The sequence below is a fragment of the Microcebus murinus genome, chromosome 11, assembly GCF_040939455.1.
Source record: "Microcebus murinus isolate Inina chromosome 11, M.murinus_Inina_mat1.0, whole genome shotgun sequence".
Taxonomy (NCBI): domain Eukaryota; kingdom Metazoa; phylum Chordata; class Mammalia; order Primates; family Cheirogaleidae; genus Microcebus; species Microcebus murinus.
Window position 1 is genome coordinate 85,586,465 of NC_134114.1, and position 19,258 is coordinate 85,605,722.

A 19,258-nucleotide genomic window follows, 5' to 3' on the forward strand; every position below is an offset into this window, starting at 1 on the left:
TTACCTTGGTAGTTTTGGAACTGAGTTCACTAAGATTTTTCTGGCCTTTATTAATTATTTTTCTTTAAGTTTTCTAACTTTGTGGAACAGCCATTGTAGCTTCTAGGGAAAACTATCACAAGTGCATTAATTTGATTCTTTGGTGTGTTGGGCTAGATGCTGTCTTCCAAACCTTTAAAGCAGGCATTCTCAAACTACAGCCGGCAGGCCACATACAGGCCGCCTAGCACATTTATCCGGCCCTCTGGGTGGTTTTGCCTCCACTGCCTGTCCTGCTTAGCATCCGACTCGTCCCGGGCCCACAGTGCACATTCTACAATGGTCTGAGGGACAGTGAACTGGCCTCCTGTTTAAAAAGTTTGAGGACCTCTGCTTTAAAGAGACACAGTATCATATTTTTGACATCCATATACCTGAGATGATTTCCCACTTCCCAGTACCTATATGCTATTTTCTATTTCTACTGGGATAAAAATCATAATTCTTAACAAGAGCCTAAATTACCTGTTCCTACCTTTGTCTCCAGTTTTATTTCTTGCCATTCATCCTCTCTGCTCACATCAATAGTTTTAGTTTCTCAAGCACATCTTGTTTTCTTCTACCTTGGGGCTTTCACATTGTGCCTTTCCCTCTCCTTAGACTCCTTCCCTTTATTTCTTTTAGAATTACTCCTACTCAGTCTTTATTTATTTATTTTTTTATTTTATTTTTATTTTATTTTATTTTATTTTTTTGGAGACAGAGTCTCGCTTTGTTGCCCTGGCTAGAGTGAGTGCCATGGCGTCAGCCTAGCTCACAGCAACCTCAATCTCCTGGGCTTAAGCAATCCTGCTGCCTCAGCCTCCCAAGTAGCTGGGACTACAGGCATGCGCCACCATGCCCGGCTAACCTACTCAGTCTTTATATCTTGAGTATCATTTCCTCAGGAAAACTATCATTAACTTCCCATGGCCTCCTTCTCCTGCCCTTTCCTGAAGTTGGCTAAATCTTGTTTTCTTTAGCTCCTTGAATCCCTCTTAGCACTTATCACAATTGTAATTAAGTAGTTAATTAGGTAATTAGTTGTTTAAAGTCTGTTTTCCATACTACAGTGTAAACTCCATGAGAGTGGATACTTGTCCTCTTCTTTTTCTGCAACTTGCTGCATTGTGCCTTGTATTTAGGAAGTGCTTAAATACTTGTTGAACAGATAAAAGATTCTATAATGTAATAAGTATAAAGGGGAAAAAAGATTTAGTTTTTGGACAGTGATATGCGTAAGAACTATGTGAGATGTTGATAATGGGGGCACTGGTAATCTTGATGAATTAAATTGATGAGTTAAGTTTCTGGCATCTAGGACAAAGTATAAGCTCATCTTTTATAAAGAGATATTATTCCTTGTACTGTTCATTCTAATCAGAGACTCTACTAGTCTGAGTCTGGGAACTGTAGTTCTGATGATTTCTTTAAATATAAAAGTCAATATTATAATATTCTTAATTTTTCAAAATTATTTACTGTTTGTTTTATAGGAACTTTGTTTACATACCAAGCTTCTAGCCCCAGTTAATTGCCCCATTGCTGATTTCCTTATGAAAGCACCTGAACCTCCACCAGCTTTAATTGTAAGAAATGCTGTACAAATGCTTAAGGTTAGTGTCTGAATAGTTTTATATTACCTGACTTTTTTACTTGAAATTTAAACCAAAGGAGACTATGTCTTAACTAATTTAGTACTTTTAACAAATTATCTTAAATGATCATGACTTTGAATAATACTCTTGTAGTAATTATGGTAAAACAGTAGGTATAGTTCCTTATAAAAATATATTTTGGCAATAGCAAAAGAAAATTTATATTCTTATTTCTTATGGGTTTTTAAAAAGTATATTTGGTGAAACATATTTTTGCTCATGTCAAATTCTGTTCTGTATCCTTTTATTTAGACAATAGATGCAATGGATGCATGGGAAGATCTGACTGAACTTGGGTATCATTTGGCTGACTTGCCAGTAGAACCACATCTTGGTAAAATGGTCCTGTGTGCTGTTGTTTTAAAGTGTCTGGACCCCATCCTTACAATTGCCTGCACGTTAGCTTATCGAGATCCTTTTGTACTACCTACTCAGGCCTCTCAAAAACGTGCAGCTATGCTTTGTAGGAAACGTTTCACTGCAGGAACTTTCAGTGACCATATGGCACTTCTCAGAGCATTCCAGGTACTATGTCGTTGTATTTCTGACAATGCTGCTGATTAAACACATTTCTGGGGCAAGTGTAACAGTTTTAAAAATAATTAATAAATAATAAATTGATAATTCCTTTAATTTTATTTTATTATGAAGTTACATTTTATTAATAGTCCCCAAAAATATCTTCTTGCTGTTAATATTGGGGTTTTTCTCTACTTTGTTTTTTCCCCCATTTTCTCTTTATGGTAGGAAAAATGTGTATATGTGTGTATATAATTGTTTATATTTATACTTGTATTTTTCTTAAATACCAAGTTTCTTTTTTTTTTTTGAGACAGAGTTTCACTCTGTTGCCCAGGCTACAGTGAGTGCCTTGGCGTCAGCCTAGCTCACAGCAACTTCAAACTCCTGGGCTCAAGCAATCCTACTGCCTCAGCCTCCTGAGTAGCTGGGACTACAGGCATGTGCCACCATGCCCGGCTAATTTTTTCTATATATATTAGTTGGCCAATTAATTTCTTTCTATTTATAGTAGAGACAGGGTCTCGCTCTTGCTCAGGCTGGTTTCAAACTCCTGACCTCGAGCAATCTGCCCGCCTCGGTCTCTCAGAGTGCTAGGATTACAGGCGTGAGCCACCAGGCCCGGCCAATACCAAGTTTCTTATTTTTAGATCATGTTTTGGATAAGAAACACTCTAAATTTTAGTTAAGAAACATCTGTAAAGAGTGTATAGTGTATAGAACAAAGAGTGTATAGAACAAAGCTTGGAAGAAAATTAATTTGAATTTAGTATCTATTTATTGATTTCTTTTCTAGAGTATATTTTTTTCTTGTGTGTTCAAGACACTGTGCTAAGAACATTATTTAATAAACTAAAATGCAAAAATCACTTAAGACCTTTTAAGATAATAGCAGTGAGAAATTGAAGAAAGAAATAAATGGGAAAGAAATGATATGGAAAGTGGGATTCTCTGAGGAAGAGAAATGAAATGTAATTTAGAAATTCAGATATATGGGGAAGAATATGTTATTTCTTATAAAGGTAGACATTTTATTATCCTTAAATCCCTTGAATGTAGGTTGTACCTATACATTTTTTAAAAATTTAACTTTATGTAGAAAGTATTCTTTCAGGCATACAGGGATTTTTTGAGGCATACATAATTTTTACAAATAATTGCAAGCCCTTTTGTGTTATTGAATAATGGATGATTCATTGTTCTTAATTGGGTATATTAAATACCATATATTATAGTAGACTAGTTGGGTGATAATTAGAGGGAGATTTGGAATAGAATTCCTATCTGTTTTTTGCTTTTTTCCTAGCTCCTTCAAAAGCAGAGAGGGTAAATTACTGCTCTGGTCTTTCAGTTATATTCCTAAAGAGAACCCATTTTCAAAGGGGAGCTTTTTTTATATTGCATATAGGTGGTTTCTAGAGATCCTACTTTCCGTTCTCAGACAGATTAAAAGGTTGATACAGAGATTATTTTTAGAGGACTAGAGTGACAGGATTCTTAAGTATAATTGTGTTATGAAGCTTAGTTGAAAACTTTCTACACTTTGGCAGAATAAAATTAGCAGGTGCATCTGAGAAGGTAAATATTTTTACATAACTGGTCATTTAGGTTACTTGACACTTAATTCTCATTGGGATTTTGTAAATTCAGTGTTTTTCATAGAATTTGAGTATAAATTAACAAATGATAAATTTTTGGATTATAAAATCTTAGATTTTATGGAATAATTAGAATAAGAAGACTTGACCTAAGTAATTAGTGTAGTGTTTTCAGTTATTTTACTGTCTCACCAAGAAGTGATTGCTATATATATTAATATCTTGTTATGTAATTATTATTTTTTTTATAGGCATGGCAGAAAGCACGAAGTGATGGGTGGGAGCGAGCCTTTTGTGAAAAGAATTTTCTTTCACAAGCTACCATGGAAATAATCATAGGCATGAGAACACAGTTGCTTGGTCAACTTAGAGCATCAGGTAAAGCTTTCCCCCTATTTAAGAAAAACCTATTTAAAGAACCTATTTAAGCCATTGAGAGTACCCTGCCCATACCTCATAGTATTTCTTGTGTTAACTGATGCCATCTCCTATTATTTTTATGGTATTACCATGTTGTGTATCTTATATTCATGAGCGATTTGAAGACTTCTTCATGACCTCAACTTTTGTTTGTTGATGAAAAAATGATACTGCAGAAGCTACAGTTAAGAAATAGATAAACGAGGCCGGGCGCGGTGGCTCACGCCTGTAGTCCTAGCTCTCTGGGAGGCCGAGGCGGGTGGATTGCTCGAGGTCAGGAGTTCGAAACCAGCCTGAGCAAGAGCGAGACCCCGTCTCTACTATAAATGGAAAGAAATTAATTGGCCAACTAAAAATATATACAAAAAATTAGCCGGGCATGGTGGCGCATGCCTGTAGTCCCAGCTACTCGGGAGGCTGAGGCAGTAGGATTGCTTGAGCCCAGGAGTTTGAGGTTGCTGTGAGCTAGGCTGACGCCACGGCACTCACTCTAGCCTGGGCAACAAAGCGAGACTCTGTCTCAAAAAAAAAAAAAAAAAAAAGAAATAGATAAACAGAATTTATAGCCTTTTAATACTGTTGGCAGTGAACAATTTATATTTTTTGGCAAAGATCAATTTAGATCTTATGGTTATTATATTTTCTTTTATCACTACTAATGAGCAATTATTTAGTTCTGTGAAATAGAAAGTTAAGTAGATTGATATGAATGTTGGTCTTTATATTTCTAGAACACTAAAACAAGTAGTAATCACTTGAAAGCACTTTGTTTTGTTTTGTTTTTGTGAAGAGGATGCCAGTGTTGCCATTTCCTTTTAGAATTGCTTTGAATTCTTTTTTTGAGGAAGCGTAGTACATTGAAGTGATAAAAGAAAAGTATGAGAGCTTGGATCCACGGATCAGCTGAAGTGCCAAAGTAATGGGGAATGAACCAGAGGATTTAAAAATTGTCTTAAATTAGGGAAATATGAAGAACTTTTGAAATTTAAGCAAGAATTACTATATATTTACTTCATTTCACCTCCAGAATCAGTGCCTATTATAACAAAAATACCAGTCAGAGGAATGGTTTGATTTTCCAACTGTGAACTTAGTATGTTTCTGGCAGCAGCTTATGAAGTACTTTACTGTAAGAATGTACGTTTTTAAGAATTCCTTGAACTCCCAATAAATATTGTACTTACTCTGGCCTGAGCAGATCTACACTTTCTTAAAACATTGGTTCTATACTTTAAACAACTTTCCAGAGGAGAGTCTATTAATTATTGTGGAATTTAAATGTCATTAAACTTACATGAGTTGTACAATTTTTTTTTTGTAAAAAATACACAAATTTAAAAGTGCCTTTTGTAAAATAGAAAAAGTTGGTGTGTTTTTTTTTCTTCCTTTCTAGGTTTTGTTAGAGCACGAGGTGGTGGTGACATTCGTGATGTTAACACAAACTCTGAGAACTGGGCTGTCGTTAAAGCTGCATTGGTGGCCGGCATGTATCCTAATTTAGTTCACGTGGACAGAGAGAATGTAGTATTGACAGGGCCAAAGGAGAAAAAAGTACGATTTCATCCCACTTCAGTTCTCAGTCAGCCTCAATATAAAAAGGTAAAAACATTTTTAATGTTTTTAGGCCTTGAGGTGAAACTGATTTAGCTAGTTGAAAATCAATAAAAAATGTTCCAAATACCTACCTGCTTTAAGCAATTAATTAGTTATATACATATAAACATTGAAACAAAACTGAATCTTAGAAGAGATGTTGAGAAATGAGGACTTTTATACAAAATACATCAGCATTGACTTGCTTTAATTTTTGCTTGGATACTAATATACAGCATCTGTTGCATTGAGGAACTTTTTAAATCTTTAAAGTATTCCTGATAAATTATGTGATAAATACAGTTAATAGTTTTTTGATTTATTCTCTTAATAGATTCCTCCAGCCAATGGTCAAGCTGCAGCAATTCAGGCACTGCCCACAGATTGGCTCATTTATGATGAAATGACCAGAGCTCATAGAATAGCTAATATTAGATGTTGTTCAGCGGTGACACCTGTCACTGTCTTGGTATTCTGTGGACCAGCTAGGTTGGCCAGTAATGCCCTTCAGGAACCTTCGTCCTTTAGAGGTAAATATGTTATGAAGGAAAAAAAATATGTTTGAAATGAATTTTTGTGCTAAACCAAACAAATTGTCAAATTACAAAAATTTATGTAATTGTGGCTGCCTTTTGACATATTAGGTTGTTAAGTATGAAATGTCCAATTCTCTTAAGTACTAAGTTTGACAATTGATATCTCTGACATTTCACTTTGACCCTTCCTGTTTTTTTATTGTGAAGGTACATCCTCAGTCTTTCAAACGCATGTTTTGGCTTGTGATTATCTTTCAAATTTTTTTTAGAGCAGTTTTTGTGAAACCATGGATAAATCAAAAATTTGTGTTATTTGTGAATATGAGGTCTGCTCTGGGACCAGTGCAGTGCAGATAGCTCCAAATATCAGCGAAGTTGTCAGGAAGGATGTGGCTAATGAACACACAGTCACCCCAGTATGTTGTTGATGGTTCAAGAAGTTCCATTCTGGTGATTTTCATCTTGAAAATGAGCCACTTGAGCAACCTAAGACCAAGGTGGATAGTGATGAGCTAAAAGCTATAGTGGAAGCAAATCCATCTCAACCTACACATGAATTAGCAGCAAGTGCTGACATTACTATTCCAACAATATTGGACCATTTGAAACAAATCAGTGAAGTAAAGAAGCTGGATAAATGGGTTCTGCGTGAGTTAAACAAATGTCAGAAGAGAAATTGTCTCAAAGCTTGCCTTTCTTTGCTGTCACGACATCAAGGCGAACCGTTTCTACATCTATTGTTTTGAGTGATGAAAAACAGATTCTTTTTGACAATCACAAGTGTTTGGCACAATTGTTGGATAAAGGTGAGGTGCTGAAGCCCAGTTCAAAATTGAATATTTATCAAAAAAAGCTAATGGTGTCTGTTTGGTGGTCCAGTGCTGGTGTTATCCACCACTACAGCTTCATGAAACTTGGTCAATTGATTACAGCGGATGTCTACTGCAACCTGTTGGAAATGATGAGGGTGCTTGCAATTAAGTAGCTGAGATTGGTCAACAGAGACAGGCCAATCCTCTTATAAGACAACGCTTGACCACATTTCTCACTAATAACACTGTTCAAACTATAGAAGCTGGACTTGGAAACTCTGTCATTCACCATATTCACTGGGCCTTGCATCAACTGACTACCACTTCTTCCAGGCCTTGGACCACTTCTTGTAAGGAAAAGTATTCAATTCTCAACAAGCTGTGAAAAATGCTTTTGGTGATTTCATCGCCACTCACTCTCCAGGCTTATTTGCTGCTGGCATAAACAAGCTCCCATTAAGATGGCAAAACTATGTCAATAGTTTGGGCACATAGTTTGATTAATTGTACTGCTGCTTGTTTGAGATATAAGAAACTACAGTTTTGATTTGAAATTGGACATTTTGTATTTAGTGACCTAAATAATATGATTGACTATAAAACAATCTATCACATTGAAGTGGCATAATGCATTTAAAATGTTCCTTTATAGTTGGACATCTTGATGGTTTTGAATTTTTTGCTCTTCAGTGATAACAGCAAGTATTTATCGGGCACCTGCTATATCTTAGGTACTATACTAGGCATTGAGGATGTAATAGAAGACAAGGTGTTTCTTTCTGTCCTCAGTAGTTGACACTTTAGAAGGGGCAGATAGATAGTAATAAATGAGTAATCTGCGTGGTGCTATCAAGGAAATACAAAGAGGACTGTTTTAGGTGTGACCTACTTTTAAATGGGAGCCTAGACAAGTTTCTCTGAGGAGAATAGACTTAAACTGAGACCTAAAGTATGAGAAGACACCAGCTATGTAAAGAAGCAGAAATGTGCCACAGGTAGAGAAAGACAGAAAGCCCCAAGATCCTGTGCTAGGAAATGATCTAGGAACTGACAGAAAAGCTGTGTGATTGGAGCACATTGATCAGTGGGTCAATAAGGTTAAAAGGAAGGCATGAACTTGTAGGCCATAGTAAATGCAAGGAAAGCCATTAAAGGATTTTAAGTATTGGAGTGACATGATATGATTTATGTTCAAAAAGATCATTTTGGCTAAGGGATGGGTTGCTGGAGGGCCAAGAATAGAAGAGTTGGGGGAGGCTGGAAGGAGGCTCTTGCAGTGGTCTCTCAACAGCTGATGATGGCTCAAAACTAGGGTGATAACAGCTGATATGAAGAGAAGTAGATTCAGAATTATTTTGGAGGTACTAGTAACTGCGGAATTGAATGTGGATGTAAGGGAAAGAGGGAGGAGTCAATTATAACTCTCAGTTTTTTGGTTGTAGTAGCTTGCTGAATATTGATGCCAATTATTCGAGATCCAGAAAACTGGAAAGAGCAGGTTGTATAGGGGAGAAGTCAAGAGTTCTGTTTTAAACATGTTAAGTTTGAGATAGTTAAGACGTCCTAAGTGAAATTTTTTCAGAAAGCAGTTAGTTGGATATACATATCTGAAGCGCAGAGAAGAGATCTGAACTACAATTACAAATTTGGAAGTCACCAGATTATAAATGATATTTAAAGACACGAGAATGGATTTCCTAAGGAGAATGTGTAAATTTGAGTAAAGGCAGTGTTGTGGTAACACTCCTGCAGTGTTGGAGGCAAATATGTTTCCAGAAGGAGTGGTCAGCTCAGTTGAATGTTACTTTGAGAGCTTGCCAAAAATGTGGACTGAAAATGTTGTATTTGGCAATATGGCAGAGTAATTTTCGGTGGAGGGATGGCCCCGGAGGGAGTTGAGTTTGTATGGAGAGAGTAGAAATAGCATGGTAGGGAATTCATGAGAGTATGGACAAGGTGGGAGGCATTGGTACTTTAACAGTTTTATCTGTGTGTCCTTTTGCTTTCATTCATTTAATATTTAACTGACTTAGGATAAAATTCTTTGAAGTAGAAATTACTCGATAAAAGTATATGAATATTATTTATGGTTCTTCTTCCATCCTCAGCCATATTAGGGCCATCAAGAGTGAGTTTCTTTGGAACTATGCCATCATTTGTCATTAGTTTTAAAATTAAAATGTTTAAAGATTCCTTTCGTTTGCACTTTTAACTTTACTCCTGTCCAAAAGAAATAACTCTCCATGCATTTGTTTATATTTTCCTTTAGTAATTTAATCTTTTGCCCATTTACTTATTTGGGTACTGATGTTTTACTTAAAAATTTTAATGACAGCTTTTTGATTTTAAATATATTAGCCTTTTTTCTATTATATTTAATGGATATTATCCATACTAGTATTACATATTTTGAGTTCTGTGTTTTGAGTACTACACATTTAAAATGAATAATCTTTTCCTAGACTATTCACTTTCAAAGCTGAGAAAGTTTCATTCCTCCATTGATGTGATAAGTATTGTTTTTGTTTTCTGTAATTTGATTTTTAAGAGTTATTTTTCCTAATGTTGAGTTGATTCTGGCTTAAAACGCAGGTCTAATTTTTTTCTAAGTGCTTTTCCCTCACCTGCACCATTTATTAAATAAATTTTTATCCTTCTAGAAAGCTTGCATGATTGCATGTTAAATTTGGCATCTTTATCTAAACTTTTTGTACACTCTATTCTTATACATTTCTGCCTTTATATTGTACCTTCTTGTTTAGTATTTTTGTTTATTAGTAAGTTCTGATATCTTATAGTGAAAGATCTATCTGTAACTCTTTGCTGCCTTTCTGTTATTAAGCTATTCTTTGATAATCTTACCTATTTTTTTGGTGACTATTCAGTAGTCCTTCTTTAAATCCTTTCTACAAACAACAGTTCTTTTGTGATTTTAATTTAGTGTATTTTCTTCTACAAAATTTAGTTTATTTAGTCATACCTTTTCTTAAATTTATCTTAAAGATATTCAGCAATATCTTTTTTTAATAACTTTTATAAAGATTGGGTATATTTCTTAAGATGATTAAGATTTTTTTGTTGCTCTTTTTCAGTTATGATTACTGAGTTCTCTTTGTGAAATTTTCCTGCTGATTTTACTTAGTAGGAATATTATTATGGACATTCATATAATTAATTACCCTGTTACTTTATCAAGCTCTTATTGATCCTTTGGATTTTCCATTTATTAAATTATATTATCTTGTCTTAATAAAGTATTTTTATTAAATTAGAGAAGAATTTTTATGTTAAAAATGTATTGAATTTATTAAGTAGCTTTTGAGCATTCACTCATAATCAGAATTTATTTAGTGTATTGATATGGTATATAGGTTTTCTTATGGAACTATTATTTTGTTCTGAGAATTAATCATCCTTGAACTAAGTAGGATTTGTAACATTGCTGAATATTTTTCTATTTCATATAAAACTGTTATATTTAGTAGTGAGGCTTACCTGTAGGGTTTGTGGTGTGTACTTGTGTGTACATCAGTTATCTAGCTTTTAGGTGTTATCAGGTTTTAGAGTTAGGTTCAGATTTGTTTTATTAAAGGAATTGGTCATTATTTGATTCCTTGAAAGTCTGAGCGACTCAGTGTTCTGTACTTCTTTGTTTGTGTTCTTTAAGGACATCTTTGATTTCTTATGTTTAGATTTTTCTATTTCTTTTCCCTTTGGTTTTAGCAATTTTTTTGTAGAAAATAATAAATTTCTTTGAAAATTTCAAATTTATTATTCTATAATTATTCATACTATATCTTTTTTGCTTATATTAGTTTTTTTTTTTCTTTATTTCTTTTTCTTAGAGATGGTGTCTTGCTCTGTCACCTAGGCTGGAGTGCAGTGGCCTGATCACAGCTCACTATAACCTTGAATTCCTGGGCTCAAACAATCTTTCTGCCTCAGTCTCCAGAGTAGTTGGGACTATAGGCATGTGCCACCACACCCAGCTAACTTTTTAATTGTTTTGTAGAGATGGGCTCTTGCTGTGTTGCCCAGGCTGGTCTCAAACTCCAGGCCTCAAGGGATTCTTGTACCTCCCAAAGTGCTGAGATTACAGGTGTGAGCCACTGTACCTGACTCTAGCTTGTATTAGTTTTGCATTAAGTTTATAATACATCCTATGTTAATTTTTATAATCTTATTCTCACTTCTGATTTCATACATAGATTTATGCTTTCTTCTTCCTTTATTAAGTATACAGAGGGGGTTGTCTATTAGTCTTTTCAAAGAACTGAATTGTAGTTTTAACTATTACCTTTTTTTCCTATTTCATCAATTTTTTTTTCTTTTCAATTTTCTCCTATTTTTCTTTGGGTTTTATTCTATTTTTCTAAGATGAATTTAGCTGTATAGTTTTTCTTTTTTTTAAATTGTAACAATTTGGCTGGGCCTAGTGGCTAATGCCTATAATCCTAGCACTCTGGGAGGGCTGAGGTGAAAGGATTGCTTGAGGCCAGGAGTTCAAGACCAGTCTGAGCAAGAGCAAGAATCCATCTCTACAAAAAAATAGAAAAATTAGCCAGGTGTGGTGGTATGATCCTGTAGTCTCAGCTACTTGGGAGACTGAGGCAGGAGAATTGCTTTAGCCCAGGAGTTTGAGGTTGCAATGAGCTATGGTTATGCCACTGCACTTTAGCACAGGCAACAGAGTGATACTCATGTCTCAAAAAAAAAAAAAAAAAAAAAAAAGTAACCAATTTATATGAGTATTGGTTTGACTACATTTCATAGTTCTTAATATATAGTATATTCATACCTTTCTTAAATTATGTAGTTTATTCTTCAGTTATTATTTAAATATTGTACCTTAGCTTTTAAGTTTTTTTATCACATTGTGATTAGAGATTGTAGTCTTCAAAATGTCTTTTTTTTTTTTTTTTTTTTTTTTGCTTTTAAATAGTGAGATTTAATTTGTCATCTTTTGGGTTTGAAGAACTTCCCACACAAATTTTTAGTCTGTCAGGAGAATTTGCATATAAAAAAGTATCTATTCTGTTTACTTTTTTTGTTATAATGTAAAGTGGTAAAAGTGATTTTTTCTTTTGTTATGTGTTTGGACAGTGGATGGCATTCCCAATGACAGTAGTGATAGTGAAATGGAAGATAGAACTACTGCTAATTTGGCAGCTTTGAAACTTGATGAGTGGCTCAATTTCAAACTAGAGCCAGAGGTAAGTTGCTTTTTGTAGTGTAATACATTTCTTTTATTTAGATACTATGAATTGATATACAGTATGAAAAAGAATTTATCTTCAATATTGAGCCCTTAGTATTAGAGAATACAGCTTGTTTTCAAGTTTTCATAGGGCCCTTGTGTATTTTCTTCAGTACTGGGGTTTATTCTAACAGAGGACTTGAAAAACTTAGGAGTGGCTCAGTATTTAAGGAAGGTAATTGTCTTAGTCTGTTTGTGGTCCTATAACAGAACACCTCAGACTGAGTAATTTATGAAGAACAGAAATGTATTCCTTATAGTTCTAGAGGCTGGCGAGTCCAAGATCAAGGTGTCAGCAAAGGGTCAGGGCTGCTCTCTGCTTCCAAGATGATGCCTTGCATCCTCTGTCCTTTGGAGGGGAGAAATGCTATATTCTCACATGGTAGAAAGTGGAAGGTCTAGAGGGGATGAACTCCCTCTATCAAGCCCTTTTATAAGGGCACCTAATCCCATTCAGGAGGGCAGAGCCCCATCATCTCTCAGAAGCCAACATCTCCCAGTACTGTTGCATTGAAATTAAGTTCAACATGAATTTTTGGAAGGGACAAAAACATTCAAACCATAGCAGTAATATTTGAGTATTTCTAGATATTTAAAAAAGTATTGAGTATAATGTATACAAGAACTCCTTTTATTTTGTGTAATTGTTTCTTAGAGAAAGATATGAGTTCATTTTGTTTTTTCTTTGCATATACCTCAGAATTGGGAGAGACGAATGTTTTTGTTCAGATTAAAAATTTTCTGGACAAAGCCTCCCTTAATTCTATCTCTGCTTTTAAATATCATTCTATATACATTTTTGGGGGTAGTCAAGCTGTCAGTTGTTGCCACAGGTAGGTTTACTTTTATACCATCCATTCATTCATCACTTCCATTCCCACCAACCCTTCACTTCACTGAAACTGTACGTACCAGGGTCAGTTGTGTTCTCCATGTTGTCATAGTGTTCTGTCCTTCAGAAATGTGACCTCTTTTTAGTATTTGGCACTACTGTGCATAACCTCATTTTTTAAAATCCTGCCCTTCTCAATTCTTCCTCCTTATTCCTCTCTGACTTCTTTGTCACTAGTTACTGTGACATTAATCTTTGCTGATTATTCTTCATCCTCTGTAGTAATTCCTTCTTAGGTTGTTTCACTGATACTTCTGTATGTGTTGTGCCTTATATTTTAGATGTGTTGTGTCTTAAATTTTAAGTTCTCTAGCGCTCTGTGCCTTACTCTGTTTTTCTCATTTTATCTGCACAATCCCTGGGGACCTTGTCTCTATGTGTAGATTTAGTAACCATTTATATGATGACTCCCATCATATAAATGTCTATGGTTTATGTGTCTACCTTAGGGCTTTCTATGAATCCAGCTGCCTTCTGGACATCATCATTTGGATGTTCTACAGGCACTAAGTAATAGTGTGAATAGAACTAAATGTAGTTTTCTTTATTTGCCCTGCTGCTACTTTCTCAGTTTTAATCATACTCTACCATAACTATTGTTTACTGTCTCTCTTATTCGACTGTTGCATTTGATTTTATGTTTCTAATGCCTAGAATATTGTAAATGATAAGTTATTTTATTCATACCTTAAAAAGAGTGAAATTAATAGTAAATTATATGAAATGTAAAACATATTCCTTGGAAACAGTTGCAGACATTAACTAATAAGCAACTAGGTGTCTTGCATATTCGATACACATTTTACGTTTATCTGTTTGAACTGAGGAAATTGTTTTATTACAGGCAGCCAGTTTATTGCTGCAACTCAGACAGAAGTGGCATAGCTTATTTTTACGCCGAATGAGGGCACCATCTAAACCTTGGTCTCAAGTTGATGAAGCCACCATAAGAGCAATTATAGCTGTTTTAAGCACTGAAGAACAGTCTGCAGGTTTACAGCAACCATCTGGGATTGGCCAAAGGCCAAGGCCTATGTCTTCAGAAGAACTTCCTTTAGCATCATCTTGGAGGTCAAATAATAGTAGGAAAACTTCAGCAGATGCTGAATTTGCTGATGAATCTACTACTGCAGAAAGGTAAATTTATAATGTTTTGTCAAAATGCGGGACATTTTCTCTAGGAAAGTGAATTATTTATTTTAGAATCAAGTGTTTTTATAATATTTTAAAACTACTTCCTTATAGGCTGGTTGTGGTGGCTCTTGCCTATAACTGTAGCACTCAGGAAGGCCAAGGTGAGAGAATCACTGGAAGTCAGGAGTTAGAGACCAGCCTGAGCAAGAGTAAGACCCCATCTCTACCAAAAATAGAAAAAATTAGCTGGGCATGGTGGCATGCACCCATAGTCCCAGGTACTCAGAAGGCTGAGGCAGGAAGATCACTGAAGCCTAGGAGTCTGAGGTTGCTGTGAGCTCTGATGATGCCACTGCACTCTACCTGGTGTGACAGAGCGAGACTCTGTCTCAAAAAAACAAAACAAATAACCAAAACACTACTTCCTTTGAATCTAAGATACACAAAAAAGTTATAATAAACTGGAAAACATTTTTTACTTATAAAACCAAATTCTTGGCCAGGTGCAATGGCTCATGCCTGTAATCCTAGCACTCTGGGAGGTCGAAGTGGGAGGATTGCTTGAGCTCAGGAGTTCAACACAAGCCTGAGCAAGAGTGAGACGCCGTCTCTACTATAAATAGAAAGAAATTAGCCAAACAACTAAAAGTAGAAAAAATTAGCTGGGTGTGGTGATGCGTGCCTGTAGTCCCAGCTACTTGGGAGGCTGAAGCAGGAGGATCCCTTGAGCCCAGGAGTTTGAGGTTGCTGTGAGCTAGGCTGATGCCACGGCACTCTAGCCCAGGCAAGAGAGTGAGAGTCTGTCTCAAAAAACAAAACAAAACAAACAAACAAAAAAACACCAAATTCTTCTAAGTATTAAGGTAATGAAGGATGATTTTTTTTATTTTTATTTTTTTGTAATGAAGGATTTTAAGCTACTGTGGTATCCGTTAGTGTCTGTGGTATCTGTCAGTTATTCAATAAGGCAATTTGTGAGGAAGAACTAAAAAATGTTTAATTTCTAGAATTCACTAATTTAGGATCTATTAGAAAGATAGAAATGTTTTAAAATTATGTATTTTAGTTGACATATGTCAAAGTAACATTCTTTCCTAGATACCCTGCAATGAGAAGTACTATGACCGTTTGAAAGAACAACTTCCCACAAGCCTTATCTGATATCAATACTTCTGATTAGCATTCCTACAGAAGAGTACTTCATTCAGACATTGAATGCCTGTTGTTCTTGAGTGAGGGATATAGCAGTGTACAAAACAGTTAAGATCTCTTCCTTCAGAGAGTTTATGTTTTATTGAGGGGAGGCATATAATAAAAATGTAAAGTGTCATGTGACAACATTGCTATTATAGTTTAGCAAAATTCTTATTCTTTTGCAATTTGATGTGGTGATTTTTGTTGATTGTTAGAGAACTCATATTGAATTATTTATGTAAAAAATGTATTTTAGTAATATAATGATTATAATAAATCATTGGTATGATTCAGAAAATTTCCGGTTATAAAAGATTTGTTAGAATCAAATTTAAGTTACTTTATATCAGTTAAAAAAATTTTTTAACCATGTTAGAATTGATAGCAAAGACAACTTTCTTGCCTGTGAGGCTACTTTTGGCGGTACTGGTAGAAAGTCTCTGTGGTAAGGATATGAGTTAAAAAAATGAAATAGAAACAATGGAAACATAAAAGATATTATATGATACTGTTTTTCAGGTATCAGGTGGGATTCTTTTGATCAGATTTTGCATATTTGAATGAAGCATAAAGGCTTGGATATCTCTTAAAACTTCATTTAAGGAGGGAATAAAACATTCTTCAGGTTTTACATTTTCAAATTAATACAGTCACTTTCCAAGAAAAGCCTGTAATGTATGTGCCTTAACCTTTATTTTCTGGTCTAGACCCTACTGAGAGAAATGAGCAGACTAAAAAGTACATTTTCTCCTTAGATACTCCCTACTTTTTGAAAATATTGTTCTAAATTTTTTTTGAGCATTAATTTAGAATGTGAGAATACATTTCCATAGAAATTGTTACATGATAGTGTAATACTTAGACCAACCTATAAAAGACCTTTTAGATCCCAAATACCACCATATGTATATCTGTATAAATGCATATGTATATGTGTGTGTGTGTGTGTGTGTGCATGCATTCATATGTATGCAAATACATCTTTGGAAATAAACTTCATTCTTCCACTCCAGAAGTTATACATACTCATTTGATAAAAATTGGGAAATACAGAAAAAAAGAATTATAAAGTATAATATTGGTTACACTTTAGAAACTATTTTATAAATTCATTTTTTAACCACTTCGGTATGAGCATCGACTATAGTCGACAGCCACAGATGAACGTGCACAGCCAAGCCTCGACTTTAGCTGACAGCCATAATATGACTTTTCTAATTTTTCATTTATCAAAATAAAATTGTGAACATTTAAAAATAATGTAATGAAAACATATATGTATATGTTACCTATTCTGATTCACTTTACAAGTAAAGCTTGCCTGTAAAGTAAAACAAGCTTTCAGTGCTTTAAAGCTTTCCTCATCACACAAGAGCAAAACAGATTTGTCGTCAATGCCCAGCACAAACTATCCTGCAGACTATGAGTGCTGGCTGTGGGCAAGGTTTTGCAGCCAGTGAGCGCCGTACCGAAGTGGTTAAACGTGACACCAGGATCAATCTTTCTAATTTCCTTACAAATTATAGCCTGGCAATCTCCATTCTCTTACATGTTGAACAGTGGAACATAGAATTTCATCCACTTTGAGACTTTTGGTGTTATTAATAGATAAGTCTGGAGTTCATGTAACTTGGTGAGGAATAGAATGTGGACTCTTAGGAAGATTTATTTTTAAAGGGAGAAGTTATGGTCTTTGTGGGGTTATTTCTTTGAAAAAAGGTATTTATAGTTAGAGTTTTCACTCTAGGATGGCAACATATAGATAACATAATTTCTTTTAGGAAAAGATCCATTTACTTGTCTGTTGAAATTATTAAATAATACCAATTACCTATGTCACATCCTAAAATTAAACCAATGCTTATTTTTATGTCTTTATCTCAATAATAACTTGATGGCGAGGACAAACATATTTTCTATAAGGAAAGTGAGATAACTTTGCCACTTTATCTATATCAGAATTCTTTGTTTCTCTTAAATGAAAATTTAGGTGGGTTTATGGAAACCCTTTGTTTTTACATGAATGAAAATTTCAGAGGAAGCCTAATATGAGGGAGAGAAAAGCTAGAAGTAGATATCACAGCAAAAGATTAATTTGAAAACCAAATTCTAGTTCTATTGACAACATCATTTTTGTTTTAATAAGGTTTTAGCCTCATTAATTTCTGTCACTGAATTTTTAGGGTACCATGGAATTTTAGCAGTTGTATCTAGGTAATTCATTGGACCTCAGTTCAATCAATGGAGAAAATACCCCTGAAAAGTTTTTTATGCATCTTACCAATTTTTTGTGATTCAGATGTGTATTTATTATATATTTTATTGTTAACATCTTTAGGCTGTAGATATTTGATTCGATTTGTGAAAGAATCCTGGATCTAAGATACTTATTGATAGAGAAGCAAATTGTGGGGCTAAGCTACTTTATTGTCTTGAACATAGTAAGACTCTATGGAAACTTATGAATTATTGAAGACCTATACTTTTTTTTTTTTTTTTTTTTTTTTTTTTTTTTGAGACAGAGTCTCACTTTGTTGCCCAGGCTAGAGTGAGTGCCATGGCGTCAGCCTGGCTCACAGCAACCTCAATCTCCGGGGCTCAGCGATCCTTCTGCCTCAGCCTCCTGAATAGCTGGGACTACAGGCATGTGCCACCATGCCCGGCTAATTTTTTTTTTTTGTATATATATTTAGTTGGTCAATTAATTTCTTTCTATTTTTAGTAGAGACGGGGTCTCGCTCAGGCTGGTTTTGAACTCCTGACCTTGAGCAATCCGCCCGCCTCGGCCTCCCAAAGTGCTAGGATTACAGGCGTGAGCCACCGCGCCCGGCCTTATACTTTTTTTGTTTTAAATTTATTATAAGTATTGTTATAATACTTACAATAAAAGTAAATGATATATAATAATGAACTCCATAGCCCAGATTCAACAGTTATCAAGATTTTCACTTACTTTTGATTTATCCATCAAAATTTTCTTTTTTTCTTTCTTCCTTTTTATTTTTATTTTTTTGCTTGCATATTTCAAAGTAAATCCCACACATCCTGTCATTTTACCCTTCCATATTTAAATATATATCTGTTAAAAAATAGGAGCATTTTTCCTACATAACCAAAGTGTGGTGACCAATCCCAATAAAATTATTTTCTCAGTTGTCTCAAATTATTTATTTGTTTGAATAAGCATATAAGACTCATGTATTATATTAGGATATCATGTTTCTCGAGTCTCTTGTGATCTAGAATAGTTCCTCTATTGACTTTTTTGAAGAAATGAGGTCAGTAGCACTGTAAGATGTATCACATTCTGGATTTGTCTCTTTATTTTTTTTTCCTGGCACCATTTATTTCTATACCTTATGTATTTCATGTAAACTGGTAGTTAGCTCTTAGGGATTGATTAGATTCAGTGTCGGTGTTGTGAACTTCATATTGCTTAATGTCTGGTTGTCCCACAAAGACACATACTCTTAAAAAAATTATTCCCAATTGCCAAATTTGTAGCATTTATTCATAGAATTTTAGAAGAGACTTAGAGTTTATCTAATGTAGTATTTTTATTTAACAGATAATGAAATTAAAGCTTAGATAAGTCAAGAGACTTACTCAGGATCACATACCTGGTTA

General features: G+C 34.6%; 1 protein-coding gene across 3 annotated transcripts in view; it reads left to right on the top strand.

Annotated features, from left to right (window-relative positions):
• YTHDC2 (YTH N6-methyladenosine RNA binding protein C2) overlaps positions 1-19,258 on the top strand; it is a 73,712-nt gene that overhangs the window by 45,362 nt on the left and 9,092 nt on the right. For all 3 annotated transcript variants that reach the window (XM_012763738.3, XM_012763740.3, XM_012763742.2), the window contains 7 exons: positions 1,515-1,634; positions 1,929-2,201; positions 4,045-4,171; positions 5,607-5,812; positions 6,141-6,336; positions 12,258-12,367; positions 14,148-14,440. In XM_012763738.3, the coding sequence (XP_012619192.1) occupies positions 1,515-1,634; positions 1,929-2,201; positions 4,045-4,171; positions 5,607-5,812; positions 6,141-6,336; positions 12,258-12,367; positions 14,148-14,440 (1,325 nt within the window). The remainder of the gene's footprint in view (positions 1-1,514; positions 1,635-1,928; positions 2,202-4,044; positions 4,172-5,606; positions 5,813-6,140; positions 6,337-12,257; positions 12,368-14,147; positions 14,441-19,258) is intronic.